Below are 20828 nucleotides of genomic sequence, written 5' to 3' on the forward strand. Positions count from 1 at the left end.
CCATTATAACAATATTTTCATTACAGGTGAACATTTTTGTTACAGAAAACCTCACTTACAGATTTTTGAGTTGTAGGGGTGGAAATGCAGTCTTAAGCTCTGAAATATTATTGCTGCTCAAGTCCAAAGTTTCAAGGGATTGAAACTCTTTCAGATGTTCAGGTAATATTTCAACAATCCTGTTTCCAGCCCTAGAATTAAAAGATAGCACAGAAAACAGGGTTAATAGTACAACAATCTGAATGGAGAAAAATATTTTCCATTCCTATCGTGCTCATCAGAAATATGGAAAACTGACTGATCTAAACAGTACTTTTAAAAGTTAAACAGAAATATCATGGCCACTTTAATTCATTCATTAAGTCATAAATCATATTAATATTAGAATATATGAAAAACCTTTCTATATAAAGTATGGGGTACTGTGTAGCACTTAAAGGTAACTTTGAATTTTCTTTATGCTATTTTTTTCAATAATTATTCCTTCTCATTTTAATAAATGACATTTTATGTTATATGACATGCCTAGCACTGAGTTGGCATACTGGGCACTGCTGAGTTAATTCACTATTCCTTTTTGATTCTTAATTTATTTTTAATTCTTCTCTTGAAAAGTACCCATACTATGGGTACCAATGAACTTAAAATATTCATCAGATTGGGGCTTTTTTAGAGCCATGCTACAGAGATCCCATTTTCTTTAAGAAATCGCAAGTTTCAATGCACTGCCACAGTCGTCAATATTAGTGGATATGCTCCAGGGCTTTAAGTATTATAAAAATATTACTTAAGAGCACAGCAGTCTGAATAATCCCTGGGTATTATTAGATCAAAACATGCTCTGACATTAACAGTCTTAAACACCAGACCATCATGTCCAGTACGGTAGCCACTAGCTACATGAGGCTCTTTAAATTTAAATTAATTCAAATTAAATGTTAAAATTTAGTTCCTTAGTCCAGTAGCCACATTTCAAGTGCTCAATAGCCACATGCACCTGACAGCTATCAAGTGGTACACTACACATACAAAACACTTCTACCATCATGGAAAGTTCTATCAGTTAGTATTATACTGGACACCAAACAGAAAAACAACAACAAAAAACAAACAAAAAAGAGGCTAAGTCAAAGCTCTTAAAAGGTTAATACAATAGCTTGCAAGGGGAAATTCAGCATTAAGTGATGATTTTGTCAGAAATGGGAATCAAACACATGCGCAAGTAATCTTAATTGTCATACTATATCAGGCAGTTTGGCCTTTTTAGACCATCCTTTGGCAGGGGAAAATAACACGTCTACAACTCAAGGAGCAATGAAACAATCCGAATGCTCTAAGCGGAACTCTGTATTTTATACTAGTCACACATTGGTATTTCTATATACATAGTGTGCAGTTAGTTTTCACTTAATGAAAAAACTTAGAAAATACACTTCATATGTGTATCTTTCTTGCAAATAACTAGATTTCTATAGTGCTTTCAGTTTATTAAGCTCTTTTGCATTATTATAATTCACAGCCCTCTCACTATCTCAAAAGGTTCATGAGTTAGGTGTACCTTGTATGTATTTTCACAAAACCCTATGCTGCATGCTGACATAGCACATACACCACTGATCTTATTTGCCACACTTGAGCTTCACAGAAGCAAGGATACGTCTCTATCGCCGCATCTTGCAAAGTGCATGGAATCTAACGCTTAATGCCTATTTAGGTGCCAAGCCCTATGCTCAGCACTTTTCAAATATTATACCATTTAATCATAATAAAATTTCCCTGTTACAAATACTATAATTTTAAAATCAAGACACCAGGGCTTTTCCCGTAACACAAAGTCCAAGCATTCCCAAGCCACCTCACTCACAGAATAAGTCTGGATTGGTCCCAAAGCAATGCCTTAAGGCTTATTTCATAGAATACAGAGTATCAAAGATGTTTTGGCAATTCTTACATGGAGATGTTCCTCCAGAAAGGTATGCTACTTCCTGCCTTGCAGAAATGCTGAATTTCTGGTTTGAAATTGATGTGGGAATCCACCCTGGCTCACTGAACCGTCACCGCTGCCAACACTAAGAATGTCCCAGAACAGGGCCCCTCCCAATCTGTGCTTGCCCCCTACGCAGGTGAGAGGGGTCTCCCCGGGGTGTGCATGTGTTCAGCATCCACCGGAGTTGGAAGGCTAACTTCCAGAATACCTGCAAAATGTCAAGTGCCGCTTTCTCTGTAAGAGAGAAAAATAAGTAGAGAAAATGGACTACACATTTTTTAAACAACAAACTAAAAAACCTTCTCAAAATATTAACCCTGTACCATGTGCTATTTTTAAGGACTGTGGGGAATTGTCTTTTTTTGATCTTTAAAATCCAAGTCATCAAAAGACTCTAACCCCATTTTTAAAAATAATCCTATACAAGGTAACAAGCATAGACAACGTATATATTAAGAACAGAACTTTGTGATAATAAGGGGTTAAAAAAAAAAAGATTTAGCAGTCATGAATATCAGGCCCCTCAGATTCCCATCAAGTCTTACAGACTTTTGTTTAGAGTCAAGTCAGCCGTGACCTCTGATTTTGACCATTTCCCACATCTGGATTCACCAGTGTATAAACTCCTTGATCTAGCTGTGAGGTACAGAGTAATGCAAGTGAGACAATTAGTCAATTTCTAGGTCCCGGAGACGAATTCAGTCCAAGAGACATGCCACAGGGCCTTAGGGTCAGGGTGTGTGGGTTCAGTAAAACCACGCTTTGCGGGGACAAAAATTTTCTATTAAATACATAACCCAAATGTTTGCATTACCAGGATGTCCTCCTACAAACAGTGGAATAACCCTGAAGCGCCCAAGTGCCCCTCTCTCCATCACCCCCACCCCATCCCCAGCCACTATCTCCCTTCAAACTCTGCATCTGGCTTTGGTCTCCAGGCTGTCTTGAGGTAAGCGCAGCTACACTTGTATTTAACAACAACAGAAAGAAAACACTCGGCTATAGATTTTTGCAATAAATGGAGCAAATTAGTTTTGGGGGGAAGGAGAGGGAGGCCCACAGGTGTCTATCACATTGGTCAAATCAGGCTACAAGTTAGATAACAGGCCATACAATCTTTGGTTTATATATTCATTTGTTTATAAGGTAATTATGAACAAGGTATTAAAACTGCCAATTACTTGAATGACGAATAAAATTTTCCTTGCAGTAAAAGTGTGCTCCAGCCAAAGCCAGCAATTTCCTGAACTGCACACCTCCTAAATTGCAGTGTGAAAGTGCTCAGTTATAGACACAGCGTGCACAGTGCCCTCTTTGTCAGCACTGCTCCCTCGCACAAAAATCCCTCACAACTGCCAGAATAATAGTCCCTGTATCACAAAAATTTAAATCTGTCCTAATGGAACTGAATTAAATCCAAACACCACTTTCTTATTAGCTCTTGGACTAACTGGCAAATAACCACCTGATATGTACCAGTTTAAAACAAAAACACAAACAAATCAAAAACCCCTTGCTTTATATCATGAAAGAAGGGTTTTAAAAAAGGAGACAACTACCTTAAAAATTGGATTAAAAAATGTATTTTATCATCGGACAACCCTCAAGATAAATATATTCCATGAAGTGGGTCACAAACATCCACTTCTAGAAGACAAAGATTCAATTCAACTCCAGCTTTTTCCCCAAATATGGATAAATGTCAAAATCGATCAACACCTTAAACAGCACTGCAGTTAATTAATATTTTTGACAGGAAATGTGCAATGCTGGAATAAAAACAAAACTGTGAATAGCCTTTCCCATTATTTAGTTACTGTGGAAATGTCATCTTGCCATTGTTCAAAAATCACAATATGGTACTGTCAGTATTGAAAGGCATTTCAGCCTCGTGCAAATTCATCTTAGAGACAAGGAATATTTTGGTCTTCTACGTTTGTTGATTGTACAGGAAGTTCCACGGTCAAATCATTGCTGAGGTGAAATATAATTAGTCACTTGTGGACACACAGACCCGGGGGCTTGGTTGGTCAGGAACGCAGACGGTTCCCTCAGGCTTCCAAGAAGCCACAGGAAAAACAGGAGTCCCAGGTATTTCGGCCTTGGCTTCTCGGGTCCAACAATAATAGTTTCATTTTGTTGCCAATTTCATTTTCCAGCCAACTTTGCCAAATACTTTCAAAACGCGGAGGCAAACATGGCTCCCCATTTTCATCTGGTGATATTTACTCTGAGCATGGTGGAGAGGTTAACTATGAACAAGATGGCTGTGGGGTCCTTGAGCTCACAGAGCTTAAAGTCTAACGGGGGAACAGCAGGCCGTGGGGAGAGGTCAACAGTGATAAGCGCTGTGACGAGGAAGGAAGAACAGGCAGTGGAAGTGGAAAGGACAGACTCTGAGAGAGCGGTGGGAGGGCTGTACAAGGAGCGGCTGCACTGAGACCCGAGGGATGAGGACTTGGCTCAAGCAGAGCGAGGACCCTGCCATTCCAGGCAGAAGCAAAGACGCGCACCAGGTCTCAGGCAAGCGAGAGCAAAGCAAGGCTCTTTCCTTAGAGGAAATGAAGGAACGGCTTGATGGCTGGAGTTCAGAGTGTGTGGGTGGGGAATGGAGAAAGGCGAAGCTCAAGAGTGAGGCAGGGAGGAGAAGAGAGCAGTCAAAGGGCGCAGTCAAACCACATCAGGCATTTGGTCTTTGTCGCAAGATCAAGTGTGGGGAGGGGGCCAGCGGATGTCAAGTGGTGGGGTGACAGTATCACACGTGCATTTTCAAATGGCTGCCTTTGTAGCAGTGGGTGGAAAGGCAGGTGGGGGCAGGCCAGACCAGGTGCAGGAGCACCATTTCAGAGGCTCCTAACTCGATGCAGAGGACAGATGAAGGCACAGCGACGATGGTCTGCCTCAATGCTCACTTCGGGGAGGAAGCCCCATTCTTCCTCTGGTTTTCAGAGGCTGCGCTTTCCTCCTCCCTTGACATATACAGCACAGAAGCCTCTGGTCACAGGGACCCAGGCCAGCTCTACCGAAGCTTCCACTTACTCTGTTACCACTGCATCCTGTGTTTCTGATCTGGGAGATCTAAGGCACGGGTGCAGACTAGGGGCCCCTCATGCTCAGGTGTGAGACGCTACTGACCACAACAGCCCAAACCCAGCATTTTAATGTGTCTGTAATCACTAAGAAAATGGGTAAGTGTGTAATTCCCACATATAAAAACTGTACTTGTTTGTTCTGATACTTGGAACTGCCCTGAATGTAAACCTGGACTAAATTAATACAGTAAAATATAACTTAGGTTAGTGATACGACCACTGGGTTTGACACTGATTGGTTCTACTTTGACTCTGTGATCTCCAGAAATCATAACTGTCTCAAAAGAACCTTCATGCACTCTTAAGTGGATATAAATGGTGCTAGTTTATTTCCAGAATCAGAAAGGAAAACCACAGAGCAGAATATTCTTTGTTAGTGAGGAACCAGAATCTCAGGTTTTTTCACACTGGAATTCCTGAACCAATCAAAGGGTAGCTTCTCCATGAATAAGAAATATGTCTGTCAATAGTTTCAGCTGTCTCCTACCTACTGCATAAGCAGCAGCTTAAGGCCTTGCAGCTGTGATGTACAAGGACTGGCAATCTGGGCGATTTAGAGAAGGTATCTGAATGCTGCACTTTCCTTTTAGAGAGGATGTGCACACTGAAATTTAATGTGAAACCATTTTTTATATGTTTGCAATGCCATCTTTTCTTAGAATGCCTTGCTCTAACACATCCCTTAAGTCCAATTCTGTTACTGCAACTAATAGATTGCTGAATCTGTGGTCTTACCATACAAACAGCCATCGAGCAAGCATATTAAATGTATTGACTGGTACAGTCAGCCTGGCCCCAAGGAAATACTGATTTCTATATATAACTTGCAAACAACCAGTCTAGCACGATTTATAAAGGAATTACAAGTTGTTAAAGACAACACTACATTTTGCAAATGCATTAAAGATCACTTTTACTTCCGACAATAATCTCTACCCCCTTCTAAAAAATGTTTCCTTGAAAACTACCTTTACTGGACTAAGTAACACCCCATAATATCAGGCTTCTTTTAACAGAAAGATTTGGCAAGCAAAGAACCTCTTCCACACAGATAAAAATAAACTGTCTCTGTTCAGTCTCTTTTCTAAAGATAATTAAGAAGTTTCATTAAAAGAGCACATGTTCAGACTGGTCCACTGGTACTGTGGCATCAAAGAATAAAGCCAACTGAGGAAACTTTTGCAAGCAGAGAGATTCTTGATTAAGAATTAATGATGCTAATCAGCAAATGAGCCACGGTGTGAGGGGCAGAGTCAGTTCTTTCAGCTAAAAGCCAGGTGGATATAAAACAATTGTCTTTTAGATCATAAACATGATAAGATGGCCACGACATTTTAATACAGAGGTCCTACAGTAATCAGGTCCCTATTCATGTGCCAGTCATAACACATGCTGAAAACAGAAAAAGAAACACGAGCTGGGTACAGTGGTGTGCACTTGTGGTCCCAGCTACTCCGGAGGCTGAGGCAGGAGGATCACTTGAGCCTGGGAGCTCTAGCTCTAGTCTAGTCAACACAGTGAGACCTTGTTCCACACAAAAAAAAAAAACAAAAAAAAAAACAAAACCAAACCAAACCAAAAGAAAGGAAAAAGAAATATATGTCAAAAACCCATTCCCACAACACGACCACATACAAAACTCTTCTTTGATCTCCAAGTGTAAATTCAATTTAGTCCTTTATGTAAACAAATTTAAAAGCAAATCCTCGAAGACAAGAAGATGATAAAGATACTTACTGAAAAATTTAAATGTGAAATAATTTATGTATAATAAAAATGGACTCTACTTGGATTTAGTAAAATTCTTAAAAATTCTCTACCTCCCTTTCGAGGCAGAGGCCTTCCACAGTCATCTTCGCATGTCAGGCCCCTGCTCTGGTTAAGCTGTGAGTTTTGAGTCTCCCACTAGCTTGTGATTGACTTGTGAGTGCAGAGAGCTTCTCATTCATCTTTTTTTCCCCCAGAACTCAGGATTAAATGAGTTAGTTCAAGACCCTTAAGTGAACGAATAATCTTGATTAGTCCAGAAACTTTGGATTAGCTTTACATTGGCCCATAGGATTTATCTAAGCTGCTGTTCAAGATGCCTTTGTACATCTGAAAACAGTATGCCCGTTAAGGCTGCCAGCCAGAAAACATAAACATAAAACTGTGATACCCTACCTTAATTGACCTGCTAAAAGAACTCTTTGACACAATAATTTAAGCTACAGTTCCCCAGAGGAGATTTTGATTCTATTCCTGGTTCTGTGTCTTGATCTACTATACTATGTGAAGGAACCTTGATTTTCTCAAGGAAAATGGAGGGAAATGGAATGAAATGATCTTCTCCAGCTCTGATGAGCTGTGATTCCAGATGTGGGTGACAAACACTGCAAATGACCAGATTTGCTACATAGGCTTCACACAACTGCGTTACGTAAAAATCACAGCCTCTTACAGAACCCAGACGCCCTCCTGGGGGATCCCTTTGCCTCCTCTCCTGTGTCAGAGTTGCACTGCCTTGGATGTGCAGTCTTCTTTTCACTCCGCTTACCTCCCTCATTTTCCATACCTTCCATTAGCTTTCCAAGAAACCATGCATAATCGCCTTATGTTTGGAAATGTCTTTACAGGATGGACAGTTTGGATATGTATAGAGTTTAGATTATTCATAGGATTAACAGAACTACAGATTATTAATAGGATTTGAAGACGCTGCTTTAGGCTATCATAGTGCTCGTGGATCTACGTTTCAGAAGCCAGAGGCCACTCTCTCTACCCCAGTGTTTCTCAAACTTAGCAGGCATCAGAATTGGGGGGTGGGAGCATCCTGAACCATGGAATGTTGAGCCCCACAGGGCTTCTGTCTCAGCGGGTGAGGGGTGGGACCTGAGGACCTGCCTTTCTACCAGGTTCTCAGGTGGTGCTGGTGCTGCTAGGAGTGCGGGACACCCACTGTCAGTGCTCACAGGCAACCTGCTTTGTGGGTTCTTTCCCTCCTCTCAGAGCCTCTCTTTCCCCCTGGTATTGTGACATTGCACAGTCATGTACCTTACTGAAGGTCTTTTTTCACTGTGATGGCGCTCAGTAGGCCCTTTCAATCTAGAAACGTGTACTCCTCAGTTCTGGGAAATTCTTTTGTGTGTTGGTAATTTCCCCCCTTCCATTTCCACAGACTTCTCTTTGTGGAATTCCAATTAGATAAACGTTAGACTTCCTAGTTGATTTTCCTTTATTCTCATTTTTTCCTCTGCAGTTTTCATCCCTTTGTCCTTTGGTTCTTGTTTCTGAAAGAGTTCTTCAACCTTCTCCCAACGCTTCTATCATCTTTTGGAACTTCATTTCTGAATATTCCTTTTTATTACTTTTTTCACCATGTTTTCCTGGTTTTATGCACATGGCATCATCTCTTCTCTCTCCAAAGATATTAACTTTGAAGTTCCCTTCTCCTTCCATTGTCTCTGATTCTCTTTTTGCATTTTGTTTCAGACCCTGACTTTGTTAGAAACGTCTCCAAAAGTCTGGTCATTGGCTATTCATTCATATTTAGTAAAAGGAGCACTAACGGCGCACTGAGGGCTGTGTGTGGTACAGGCTTGTTGAATGTTGAGTCCCAGTACAGGTGACTGTGAGGGACCCATTTCAGGGAGGGGTATTTCTGTGGGTCTCTGCTCTCAAATCCTCCAATCTCCAGTGTGGTAAGTATAAGCATGGCTGTTGGCTGCTACCACCTGGGAAGGCTAACAGGGAAATAAGCTCAGAGGAAGGGCTGTCAGTATTCAGATTTGACTTTATTTCTCTGATTTCAGAAGATGATGCCCTCAATCCCCTCCCCCTGAACAACGTGGCTCATGTCCTGAATCCCAGAGACTTTCCATTTGAGATCTCCTGAAAATAAACTTTCAGTCTTCTGCACAGGGGAAGGGTGGTCACTGGGCTTTGAGTTTAGGAGGAGAAACCTAGAGGTCTGATTACTTCTTTTAACTAATCCCATTTTCAGTCCTACTCTGCACTCCCACCTTTATAGGTTTTGAATTCCTGAACCATTCTGAAGTTCTGGGACACACACACAGCTTGCTTTGTTTTCAGGATTAACTCCATTTTCTCCCTCTTTTAAGTCAGTTACAACTTATCCATTTGCCTACTCCATTTTTATGGCATCTTTCATTTGGACTGTATCCTGTCTTTATGTTCTTTATTTCCTCTTTGTTCCTGTTGGTATGCACTTTTGTAATCCCTTTACTTTCATTTTTAAGGGGATTTTAGGAAGGAGCAGATTGAAACGAATATACTCAATCCACCACGCTTAACAGGAAGTCTTCAATAGAAATTCAATCTATGAATAAAACCAGTTTTTCTTCAAAAACCAAAGTAAAACCTTCTTTCAAACAAAGGCACTGTATTTTTTTTACTGAAAAAATCATTCAAGTTAGATTTGTATATACGATTTTGACAAAAATTTACCTCATATAAAGAATGTGCACTTAAGATGATAGTACAAAAATCAGAAAACAGTGCATCCTTGTTACTCTCAACCCCAAATTAATAGTTATCACAGAGAGAGGATTAATTCTGTATGAACATCAGGCTAAATTAATCTCATTTTATTTTTTCATGTGGTTCACAGACCAAATTCACTAAGGAACATTGTGGACACAGAATATCTTGATTTCACCCAAGTATTCAACTTGCCCTTGTGAATAAGACACGGAAAATGTGGTGATAATGATCACACAGGCAGGTGAATCCACACCCTTGTCTTTTTTCACAGCCTGGCATCAGCCTTTAGGGAAGCTGCTAGTGGCTGCCACTGGGCCTGCCTGTGGCCCTGTGCTGTGAACAAGATAGAGACGTGAATACTCAAGTGCAAACGCCACAGGACTAACGAAGTATAACTGATCTGTTAGATGGATCATGATCTGAAACCTCTCAAAGTACTAAAATGACGGTCTAGGAGCAAGACAAGAATTGAGCTGGGAGAAGGCAGTATTTTGAATTTTTAGTCAAGCATTTTTACAAGGCCTATTTGAAAGCAATTCTTATGAAAATGACAACGAACTCAGGAATCTCAGCGGACCACAAACTCAGTATGAGCCAATGATACAACACGGTACTTAAAATGTTAATATAATCATACACTTCATTAATGTCTAGTATTCTGGTCAAGACAGATGGTCCACCATATTCTGTATAAGTCAGACCACATCTCAAATATCTTGTTCTGGGCACCACATATTACGCAGTCGCGCCCGATAGGTGTGTGAGGGGGAGAACTTTAAGGCTCTGGATCTGCACTGTGCAGTGCAATGGCCACTGGCTATGAGTGGCCATTGAAATAGATTAATAAATTAAATAAAATTAAAAATGCAGTTCTTCAGTCACACCGGCCACATTCCAAGTGTTCAGTATCCGTGCGTCTGGTGGCTCCACAGTGGACAGCACAGACAGAACATTTCCATCACTGCAGAAAGTGCCACTGGGCAGCACTGCTCTAGACCCCACGTCACACAAGAAATGGAAATGAGCATATGAGCCAGGAGAAGGACAGGCTTTAAGAAAACCTTGTATTTGAAGGCCTGTAATAGTATGCAGAAAACAGAACACAGCTGTTCTCCCCCGCACACAGAACTGGAACAACAGGTAGAAGCTACAGAAGGGCAGAGCTCAGCTTAACATGTAAAAAAAAAAAAAGAAAAATCTGGGCAATTAGAACCAGTCACTATGGAAAGGAGCCTCACCAAGAATAAGCTTTTGTCCCTGGAAGTGCTTAAAGAGGGAGGTCAGAAAACCTCCCTTCCAAGGATTTTTCTACAGAGAAAAATGTCTCTTCCAAGTTATCAGGATTGTGCATCAACTCTCAAAACTAACAAAAAAATGGGTCACAACCAGTTACGTAATGTAGCAAACTATTGCTAATCCCTTTCACCTTTTCTTTGATACATGGGGATTGTGCTGAGGAAAGAGAAAGACTGGAGGAGAATTAGAGAAAAAGAGATTTATACCATTAATCGACTACTTCCCTGAGTCTGTAAACATCCATTCATCTCTGAAGAGTATTGCTCTCTATCCAAGGCCAATTACCTTGTGTGGGATCACACAGCAGTAAGTGGCTAAATTCAAAAGCATCTGATTTTTTTCTAAAAAAAATTATGTTCATTTTTATTCTATTCCATAATAGGTTTTGTTATAAAAGTGGTTAAAATTGCTCATGCATAGTAAAATTGACAGTCGAAGAACATATACAATGTTTATCCTATGCTGTATGGTATTTGCAACATAAATATTACCTTAATATTTCATTTTGCCTTCAACCTCACTCTAGAGACTGCTCTATCTACTGGATAAAGCTATTTGGAGAGGAAGGGAGACAGCCAGGCAGGTGATTTTAAGTGCTTGAAAGGAGGTGTTTATATTTATAACTGCCTTTCCTTTCATGTTTTAAATTCAGTACTTAAGCAACTTTCAGCCAAAGAAAGAAGAGGTGGTACTGGTTAGAGCTCTGTTTCATTGTTTTGGTCTCTCTACCAAACTAGAGCCCTGAACCTCTGGCTTGTGGAACACAACAGAGAAACCAAAATAAGGAAGAGGAGGAGGAAAAGTAACTAGGCTAAGACAGAGATACATGTTGAATCTTGCCATCCCAATCATGAAAAGCAACTGGCTGTAACTTCATTGTTTTGTCTGTCTTGGCAGAGCAAGTCTCATTCGGCATCAAGAAGTCTCTTGGTAGACATTGTACCTGATACTTCAAAGTAGCAATTGAAATGGCTAGAATGAATTTGAGGGAGGGAATGAGAAAATGGTGTAGGTTCAGGGTAAATATTGGCACTGCAGGAGTTTTTGTGGCAAGCTATGCTGGAAAGTCAAGTCGAGGGAGTGGGGGGTCTTATATTAGCTTTAAGAAACACCACTGAAAAAAAGTTGCCTAATGAAAATGAGTCACTCTATCAATCTAAAATTGTCACCTTGGAAAAACCAAGTTTTAAAAGGAAAACAATTTTATGTGCATGTGGAGAGGCAGACACAGAAAAGTTAACTCTTTCTATATACATGGTGTCCCAAAAGTTGCCATACACAGGAAAATTGGGAAATCGTAGCTAAATGTACCTTTATTTACAAAATATTCACTACAAAATTTTACAAATTTTTCCTTTGTACAGAGACTTTGGGGACACCCTTTATATATACTGATTTGGACCAAGCCATCCATTCAAGCATTCACTCAACAAACAAGTACTAAGTATCTACCATTTGCCAGGCACCGTGCTGCATGCCAGGTTTACAATGGGGACGAAAACCAGACACAGCTCAGTTCTTGTGAAATTACATTTTGGAGGAGGAAACAGACATTAAAGAGTAACAAATATACAGCTGAAAAATGTGAGTACTTAGACAATAATAAAGTAGATCTTATAACAGAGGAGATATACAAATGCATTAAGGGGAAAACCAAGTCTGATTCAGAAACAGCTTAGGGGAGGATGAATATTCTAGGCAGGAGGAAAAGCATATGCCAAGGAACCTGGGGCAGGAACAACCTGGCACATTCCCGGAACTGAGCAATGATTCCAGAGACTGCTCTATGGGCAAAGAGGACACAGGTCATCCTTCTTGCGAAGGATTTTGCTCTTGACCTAACAGCAATGGGGAACCACTGAAGAGTTCAAAGAACCCTGTAACAATTGTAAATTTATATTTCGAATGCAGTTATTCTAAATTGAAAATTCAAAAACCTAGCAAAAGCTGTATTCTGGGGAACAGTTTATGATTAAATGTGAAGATAAGCTTACAGAGTGTTTGTCACAAATACAGCTCTGTGTACAGTAAACTTTCATGTGCCAGTCATATATAAACATTTCAAAATCTCATAAAAGAATACAACTTATCATATTAAGGTATGTGTCTATTTGGTAAGACCTGAGCTTCATGAGGTTATTTCCATTAAACACAAGATCTGGCTTGTATGTACTGGTGAAGGTACATAGCCTTTTGCTATGGTTTGAATATTTGTCCTCTCCAAAACTCATGTTGAAATTTAATCCCCAATGTGTGTGGATCATGAGGGCTACGCCCTCATAAATGGATTAATCCATTCATGGATTAATGGCTTATCATGGGAGTGGGAGCAGTGGCTTGATACGAAGAGGAAGAGAGACGTGAGCCAGTGTGCTCAGCCCCGCCCCATGTGATGCCCTGCTCCACTCCAGGACTCTGCAGAGTCCCTACCAGCAAGAAAGCTCTCATCAGATGTGGCCCCTCGACCTTGGACTTCTCAGCCTCCATAACTGTAAGAAATAAATTTTTCTTTATAAATAACCAAGTTTCAGGTATTCTAAAATTCAGGAATTTGTTATAAGCCACAGAAAACGGACTAAGACACACTCTAAAATACAATATCCTTTATATGTGAAAAGAAGACATTAGCCCATTTATCCGTCTCAGGACAGCATATGTTTTAGAATGAATTTTGTGGCAAAAGTGGTCAAATTTCACGAGTTTCTTTATACCCAAATGCAAGTAAGGATGGGGTATGGTTTGTGTCCACTTAATCAAAACAAAACTCCTCAATTCCCCCAGAAACTTAAGTTCTAATTTTGGCCAAAGCTGCTCCTCAAGTTCCTTAATTAATATTACAAACTGATGACCTCTTTTCAAATATTGACTTATAAAGGTTTTCGTTAAACAAAAAAAAGCAAACAACTATTTGAGATTTACTGCATAGCTACAAAGTTACTCAGATACATTATCACTTGAAAGTGCATATAATGCTGGCCTTCTCTATATGCAACCTTACCTCCGAGTTGTGAGCCTATTAAAATATCAATATTGTTTTTAAAGTTAAAGTTGAATTTGATGAATTATTTAAATATACTCTTAGGAATGAAATTTCTACCTAATATGGTGCTGGGTTCAGTATATAAATAAGAGAACACTGCAGATCTGATGAGTGACCACTAGTTCAACTCTACCCTATTCATCATCCAGAAGTCAATGCTCCTACAACTCCCACCCCATGGCCAATTCTCCTTTGTGAAAAAAGAGATGTGGCCCTACCCACAGCAGGGCTCAGGGCACAGAACAGCTCCAGGGATCCATGGAGAACAGATATTTGGAAAGTTATAACTGTCAATTACGAAAGCCACATTATTTATTTGTCTTTATGGCACTCAATGTTGAAAATGAACACTGTTTATTGACTATTCAGAAATACGGAGAACAGTAGATTCTGTGCTTCCCTGAGATGTAGTCATTTCATTTCCCTCCTTAAAAAAGAAGTCTTCAATGGCTCCCCCAAACCTGCAAACCACCTAAGCACGGAAGCAGCTTCCCGAACTGATCCTACCAATTCACCCGAGTTTCCTTCCTTCCTTCTCCACCTCACTTGACCTCACGCTCCACGCGTCCTGCAACCTACGCACTGGCACAGGCCCCGGCACACTCCCCCATCCTGGGCAGCATCCACGTACACTGTCTTCACCGCCTGTCTTCCTTCTTGTTCAGAGTGCCTCGAGAGCAGAGGCCAAGCCCTATTTTGCTTTGCTCCCTAGCACTTAGCACATAGTAGGCATTGTTGATGGGCACTTTGGACAGCTCAAAATTCACCTTCCAAGTACACAAGTCCTCAGGCTAAAAATGTTACTCAGTTATTAATTATAATTTTGTGCTCATCAATTTTTTTGGAGCCACTTGAAGAGAACAAAAGTTTTCCTGAAAATTCACCCGAAATACAAAGTACTTTCTCTTTCCCCCATCTATTGCTGCCAGGATAATGTTTCTAAATCTCACCTTCCTCCTGTGACCCCCCCCCACCACTGAAGAGCCCACTTTGGCCCACTGCCTCAGGCCTCTGCTCCTCTGCCAAGCCCACCACAAATGCAACAGCAGCAGCTGCTACAGCTCACCCTTTTCAGAGCCCTTTCATGTAGATCGTGCCATTTGATCCTTTACCGGAACCACAGGAGAGAGATGGGCAGACATCTTAGACTTTTTACAGATAAACAAAGAAGAGTTCATTAAGTCTGCCTAAGGTCAGACAGGTCATTAATGTGAGACCAGACGAAAACCTGTGTGCCCAATTCCCAGCCCAGGTCTCTCTCCTGTTGCACCAGGGCCCAGGATCTCTTCTCATCCACTCACATTGTTAAAGAGCATCTTCTGTGTGACTGGGACTGTACCAGGCTGCTGGAGGGATTGAGAGCTCAGTAAGACTTACCCTGAAACGAGATGTGTGACAAATACCATCAGAAACTACACATGCTGCACTAGTGGGAGTTTCAAAACTGGATAAAAAAAAAAAATCATCGTCCTTCTCGGAATTCTACAATAACTACAGTTCACGCCACACAAATTGCCAATACCTCTTACCACCACCCAGTATTGTTCTCCTTAGTTTCCAACGGCATCAGACCCCTGAGGGGGAAGCATGACTCTCACACTTCCCTGTAAGCCCAGAGCATCTCCAACCCAGGAGGACACATGTTGTGATGGAACCACAGCTCCCAACATCAGGTTTCAAGGAAGCCGATGGGGAAAACCATCTATCATCATATGTCCTTGAAGATCCCTTATACCACCACCAAAGTACTTTATGCAAACATTCTTCCTCTCTCTCAATGAATCCAATATAGATGGTTTTCCTTCAGTGTGGGAACAGATCAATTGTGTGTGTATGTGTGTATGTGGTCATTGTAGCCAGTATTTTGTTGTTTTGTTTTTTGAATTTTTAGTTCAAAACCTGATGAAGTAGTTTGCAAGTGTGAAGGGCACAGGCTGTGTGAACAACTTGTATCTCTGAACACCAAAGTCACCCTCAGTGAGGTGAAATATTCAAACTCAGAAAGGCAAACAAAAAATGGGGCTTTTATTTCCCACCTCTCAGGCACTCCAGGGCAGGTACTCACTGGCTAGAGTGTTACTTAAATTACTTCTCTTGTTCTTTTGTTCCTTTTAATTATTATTATTGCTGTTGTCATCTTTATTATTATTTTACCAAGTGTGCATAATTGAACACGAGTGAAGGAAAACATAGGTATGCTGTCTCCACTGTAAATCTTTAGCCATTGGTTTAGATTAAGTGTACAGGAGCAGACCTGTATGAATTATGCTAAGTGCACGTGGCTATATCATAAATATTCCTTGATTCATATATTAATTAAGCACTAACTCTATGTCACATACCTGCAGTAAGTGCTAGAGGAAAGAATAGTCAGATGCTGACACCTTAAAACACGGCAGAGGAGAAACAGACAAGACAAAATCATTTCATTATTGTGTAACAGGTGGAAGATACATAAGGCACCACAGGTGTGTGCAGGGTAGGGGAGGCCTAGTGGAGATGACCCCAGCCCCAGACTCCAGACACACACAAGACTCCTCCCTCCCTTCCCTGCAGGCGCTGAATCAAGTATCACCCTCCTAAGGACCCCCTCCTGCACCCCACTGAAAACTGTAAAACCCCTCTTAGGCCACACCTTCCCTACACCTCTTCCCTGCTTTATTTTTCTGCACCTTATCTCCTTCTGACTATAGCTCTTATTTTTTATCTTTCTCTTTCCATGAGAAGGTCAGCTCCAGGAAGGCAGGGATTTTTGTCTGTTTTGTTCACTGCTAAATCCTGACCCTAGAATAGTACTGGGCACATAGCAGTATCTGGTAAATATTTGCCATCCTTGACCACTTTAAAAAACACCTGCCAGAGCTCTCTGATCCCTTTGTCCTTCTTTCTTTTCCTTCAGGGAATTTATCATGAACGGATGTTATCTTTCCTTTGAAAGTTTGTTTACTTTTATTTTTCTCTCCCCTCACTAGAACGGAAGCCTCACAGAAGAAGGAGTTTGTCTGCTTTGTCACTGCAGTATCCCCAGCACCTAAAAGAGAGCCTGGCACGTAGTAGGTATTCAAGAAATTTTAGCTGAATGAATCATCATCGTCACAGATTACATTACCTGTATTCTCTCTCCAAATCCTCACAACAACCCTGTGAGATAGATACTATTATTCTCATTTCAAAGCTGAAGAAACAGAAAGACAGTAACTTGCCCAAGTCACAAATCTGGCAGAGGGTAGAACCAGCAATTAGTCCCAGACCATCTGACTTGAGTTTTGCTTCTACTGACATAACTGGAGCTGCCTTGTAGAACAAGGCTTCCATGGCTCCTGGACTATGGCATGGTCTAATTATTTGCCCCCGCTAACCTACCTGCCTGTCACCTCCAGGCATTCTCCACACTAAAGACAGAGTGACATTTTCATATAGCAGATCTGATCATCTCACTCTGCTTTAAATCTCTTCAATGGCTTTCCATCGGTAGAGCCCACGTTTTGGGGCCCTAGCAGCACAGGTAATCGGTATTTATAATAACCTCTCTGGAATGATGACATGTCACCTCTGGAAAATGACAGACTATAAAGAAAACGATAGACGAGAGAAAGGCTCTAGCTTTGAGATAAGAAATAAAAAGAAAAGTCTTATTTGATTGTGATAACTGAACCTATCAGTAATTCCAGAAGAATTTATGCAGTGTCTGATTAGAATCAGCAGGGTAGATAGATGTGTTAAAATGGATACTCCTGGGTCCCACTGGTTTAGAATCTCTAGGCATGGGGTCAGGGAATCTACATTCTTCATAAATACTCTAGGTGCCCCTGTGGCAGCCACTGACCGAGACTTTTCAACCCTAGGACACTAGGCAAGTACCTGCATGCTGGGAAACACTATGTAAACTATGAGCATTAAGACTAAGACACAACTAGCTCTAGTTAACAACCCACAAGGCTCCTTCGTCCAAGAATAACTCACTTGCATAACTCAAGCTTCCCTAACCCAGGTTACAGGTTTCAAAAAGGTCCAATGCTTGAGCAGGGCCCACCACACTACAGAAAGCCAGAACTAGCACTGTGAGGGGTGGGGAACCTGAGGCCTCAAGGCCACATGTGGCCTTCCAGATCCCCAAGTGCGGCCCTTCGACCAAACTGAAACTTCACAGAACAAATCCTTTTAATAAATAAATCCTTTATTAAAAGGATTTGTTCTGTAAAATTTGGATTCAGTCAAAAGGCCGCACTCAAGGATCCAGAAGGCCACAGGTGGCCCTAAGGCTGCAGGTTCCCTACTGCATACCACCCTGCCACAGCTAGGAAATTGTGAGTGAAAAATAAAAACATACATACACACAAACCATGCCTTGCCCCTAGCATGTTGGTTGACTTATGAGCTAGTTCTGTGTGATCCCTAAAAAGGTTACAGCTGAGTTTTCTTAATGTGAACAGTCAATGAGCATCCATCCATCCATCATCCAATTCCCTGGCATTTTACCAGGTTTCCCTGACATCATCAGAACTGGTCCCTAACTGATTTCATCTCTGCACAGGGGGTGCCATTTGGCCCAACATTAGTTCCTGATCTGTGAGATCGTGTATCTACAAGAAGACAAAGGTCTCACCAGGCACAGTCTTCTCTGCATCCAGCCCCTCCAGCTGAGAGCTCTCCGCGGGACAGGGCAGTAACAGTGTGGAGCCCCAATAGTAAATCTATGGTTAAGACTCCAACTAATTTTTTCTTTTCTTTAACACAAGTTTTCAAATTAACATCTGCAAATAACCCAGAGAAATGTTTTCCTCTATAAAATGTAAAAAAGAAAAAAAACAAAAACTTAATAATATAAAAGTCAAACAGCCCTGAGGACTACATTGCAAGATATGGGATTTGATTGTGGTGCCACAGCAAGTTTCTCATCTGAGTCATGTTATGTGGTTTAACAGATTTTTTTCTGAAATCTTAGAAATGTATTTAAGAACTGATTTTTAGCTCTGATTATTTTCAAGTGCTTCTACATAAAAGAAAATGTTTCACCGTACGCAACACAGGAATTAACAGTGCTTTAGGAACAATGACTGTGGGCCGCAATCTCCAAAGGAGGCTGCAGGAGAAAACAAAACATTTGTAGAAGAAAACAAAACACTTGTAGAAGAAAACAACCAGAGAGGTAAATTTTTCAAGATATGTCATAGGTATGAATACAATTTTCCACTCTTTGTATAGAATAAGCAGGCTCATCACATAAATTACTCTTGGCAGAGTCTGTGTAATCTAAATAATAAATCAGATCGATTATTATACAAGATGAACAAAACAATCACTGGTCAGATGTACTGACTGCAACAAATTAAGGAGAAGGAAAGTGAGATTATTCAGGCTGATGTGATATCCAGCACTCCCTAAAGTGAAACACAAACAAAAACAATATGGGTAAGAGTTCAAATTTTGAAAGTTTCTAACTTTCCAGATGTCATCCTAGCTTTCTAATTATAAACTATAGCTTTAAAGTATACAATCACTACATTATTTATTTCTAATAGAATTTTCTATCTTCCTTGCAAGTTCTTATGCTTTCAACTCTATACCATGCCTAATATTAGACTTCTTTTTTCATCCCACTCATGTTATGAAACTGCACTGCAGGCCCTCTCAGCCATGAAGAACACCAGGACCCACAAGGCTCTCTTGAACACGCTGACAGAATCTGCCAATACACACAGCAAGGACAGCAAGGGCAAAGTGGGATTTTAAAAAGCCCCATTTGGTCAAACAGGAATAGCTAAAGATGTTTAAGATATCAAACCAGTACCCCACTTAGACTTCAAAATTTTAAGCAATTGTGAAAGACAAAACAGGTCCTAATGCTAGCATAAAAATATTTTTTAAATTCAGTGTTTATTTGTCAAATACCAACTGCTTTTTCTTTCATTCCTTTCTGTTTCTGATCTTTGGAAAAACCGCATCAGTATCAAATGTCACTTAGTTCTTATTCAAACAAAGGAAAGCAGACACAGCGGCTGCACCCGTGACTTAGCTGACCTGGGCCCTTAGTAAAAACAAACCTCTGTAAATCACCAGATGTAAGCAATTGGGTAGTGATCACTTTAATTAATTGAACAGCTTTCCTGAAATTTACTGTATAATTTCAACCCTCCTAACACCTTTCCCAGAAGCAACTAATAATGATGGGTTTTTTTCTTAAGTTGTTTAAAGCAGGAAAATATTTTTAACTTCAGTGACTTAAATATATTTGTTAATTATGCACGATTAAGATGATAAATTACTTAACTTTAGAAATTAAACCACTGGCATTCTAAATGTATCTTTAAATGCTGAAAGTCAAAATTATTCCAAAATCGCTCTCAATACATGAATACAAACATGTTATCTGCCTTAAAAATACAGAACATTTAGCACAATTTTAATTGTATTTGAAAACTCATATTTATAAAATAACCTGCAATGATCATTTCTGACCTCAATCACATTATTTTAACTATATAAATTGATATTTTGAGTTGTTTCCGAATCCTGATTTCCACTGTAGGCACCATACTTAAAAGAGGATACTCCAATGGCTTATTACCAATTCCCATTTCTGCTCACAAAACAACTCTAATCATTCTCCACCAGGAACTATGTAATATGTAATCCACAGATCCCATGCCAACCATTGAGCAATACCAGAATTAAAGTCCTCGTCTACGGGATGTTGATCAAAGTACACTTCTCTATGGGATGAAGGTGGCTTCTTTCAATCTTGGAGACCAGTTCAGCAACAACAGTAAAGTGTATAGTGTGTTTGTAAAAGGATAATTGAAATTTTGGAGTGACAGAGTGAGACGCTAGAAAAGAAGTTAACCAATTTTAAAAGCCCATCTTTATTATACCTTGAAGGAAGCATTCAAATTTTGCTTGTAAGATCTTTATGGTTGTCCCTATGGAACTA

At 40.3% G+C, this 20828-nt stretch overlaps 1 protein-coding gene across 1 annotated transcript in view; it reads right to left on the reverse strand.

Annotated features, from left to right (window-relative positions):
- Nucleotides 1–20828, reverse strand: part of LRIG3 (leucine rich repeats and immunoglobulin like domains 3) — a 45412-nt gene that overhangs the window by 18009 nt on the left and 6575 nt on the right. The window contains exon 4 of the mRNA XM_069489537.1: nucleotides 60–191. Coding sequence (XP_069345638.1) covers nucleotides 60–191 — 132 coding nt within the window. The remainder of the gene's footprint in view (nucleotides 1–59; nucleotides 192–20828) is intronic.

Source organism: Eulemur rufifrons, chromosome 16 (genome assembly GCF_041146395.1).
Source record: "Eulemur rufifrons isolate Redbay chromosome 16, OSU_ERuf_1, whole genome shotgun sequence".
Taxonomy (NCBI): domain Eukaryota; kingdom Metazoa; phylum Chordata; class Mammalia; order Primates; family Lemuridae; genus Eulemur; species Eulemur rufifrons.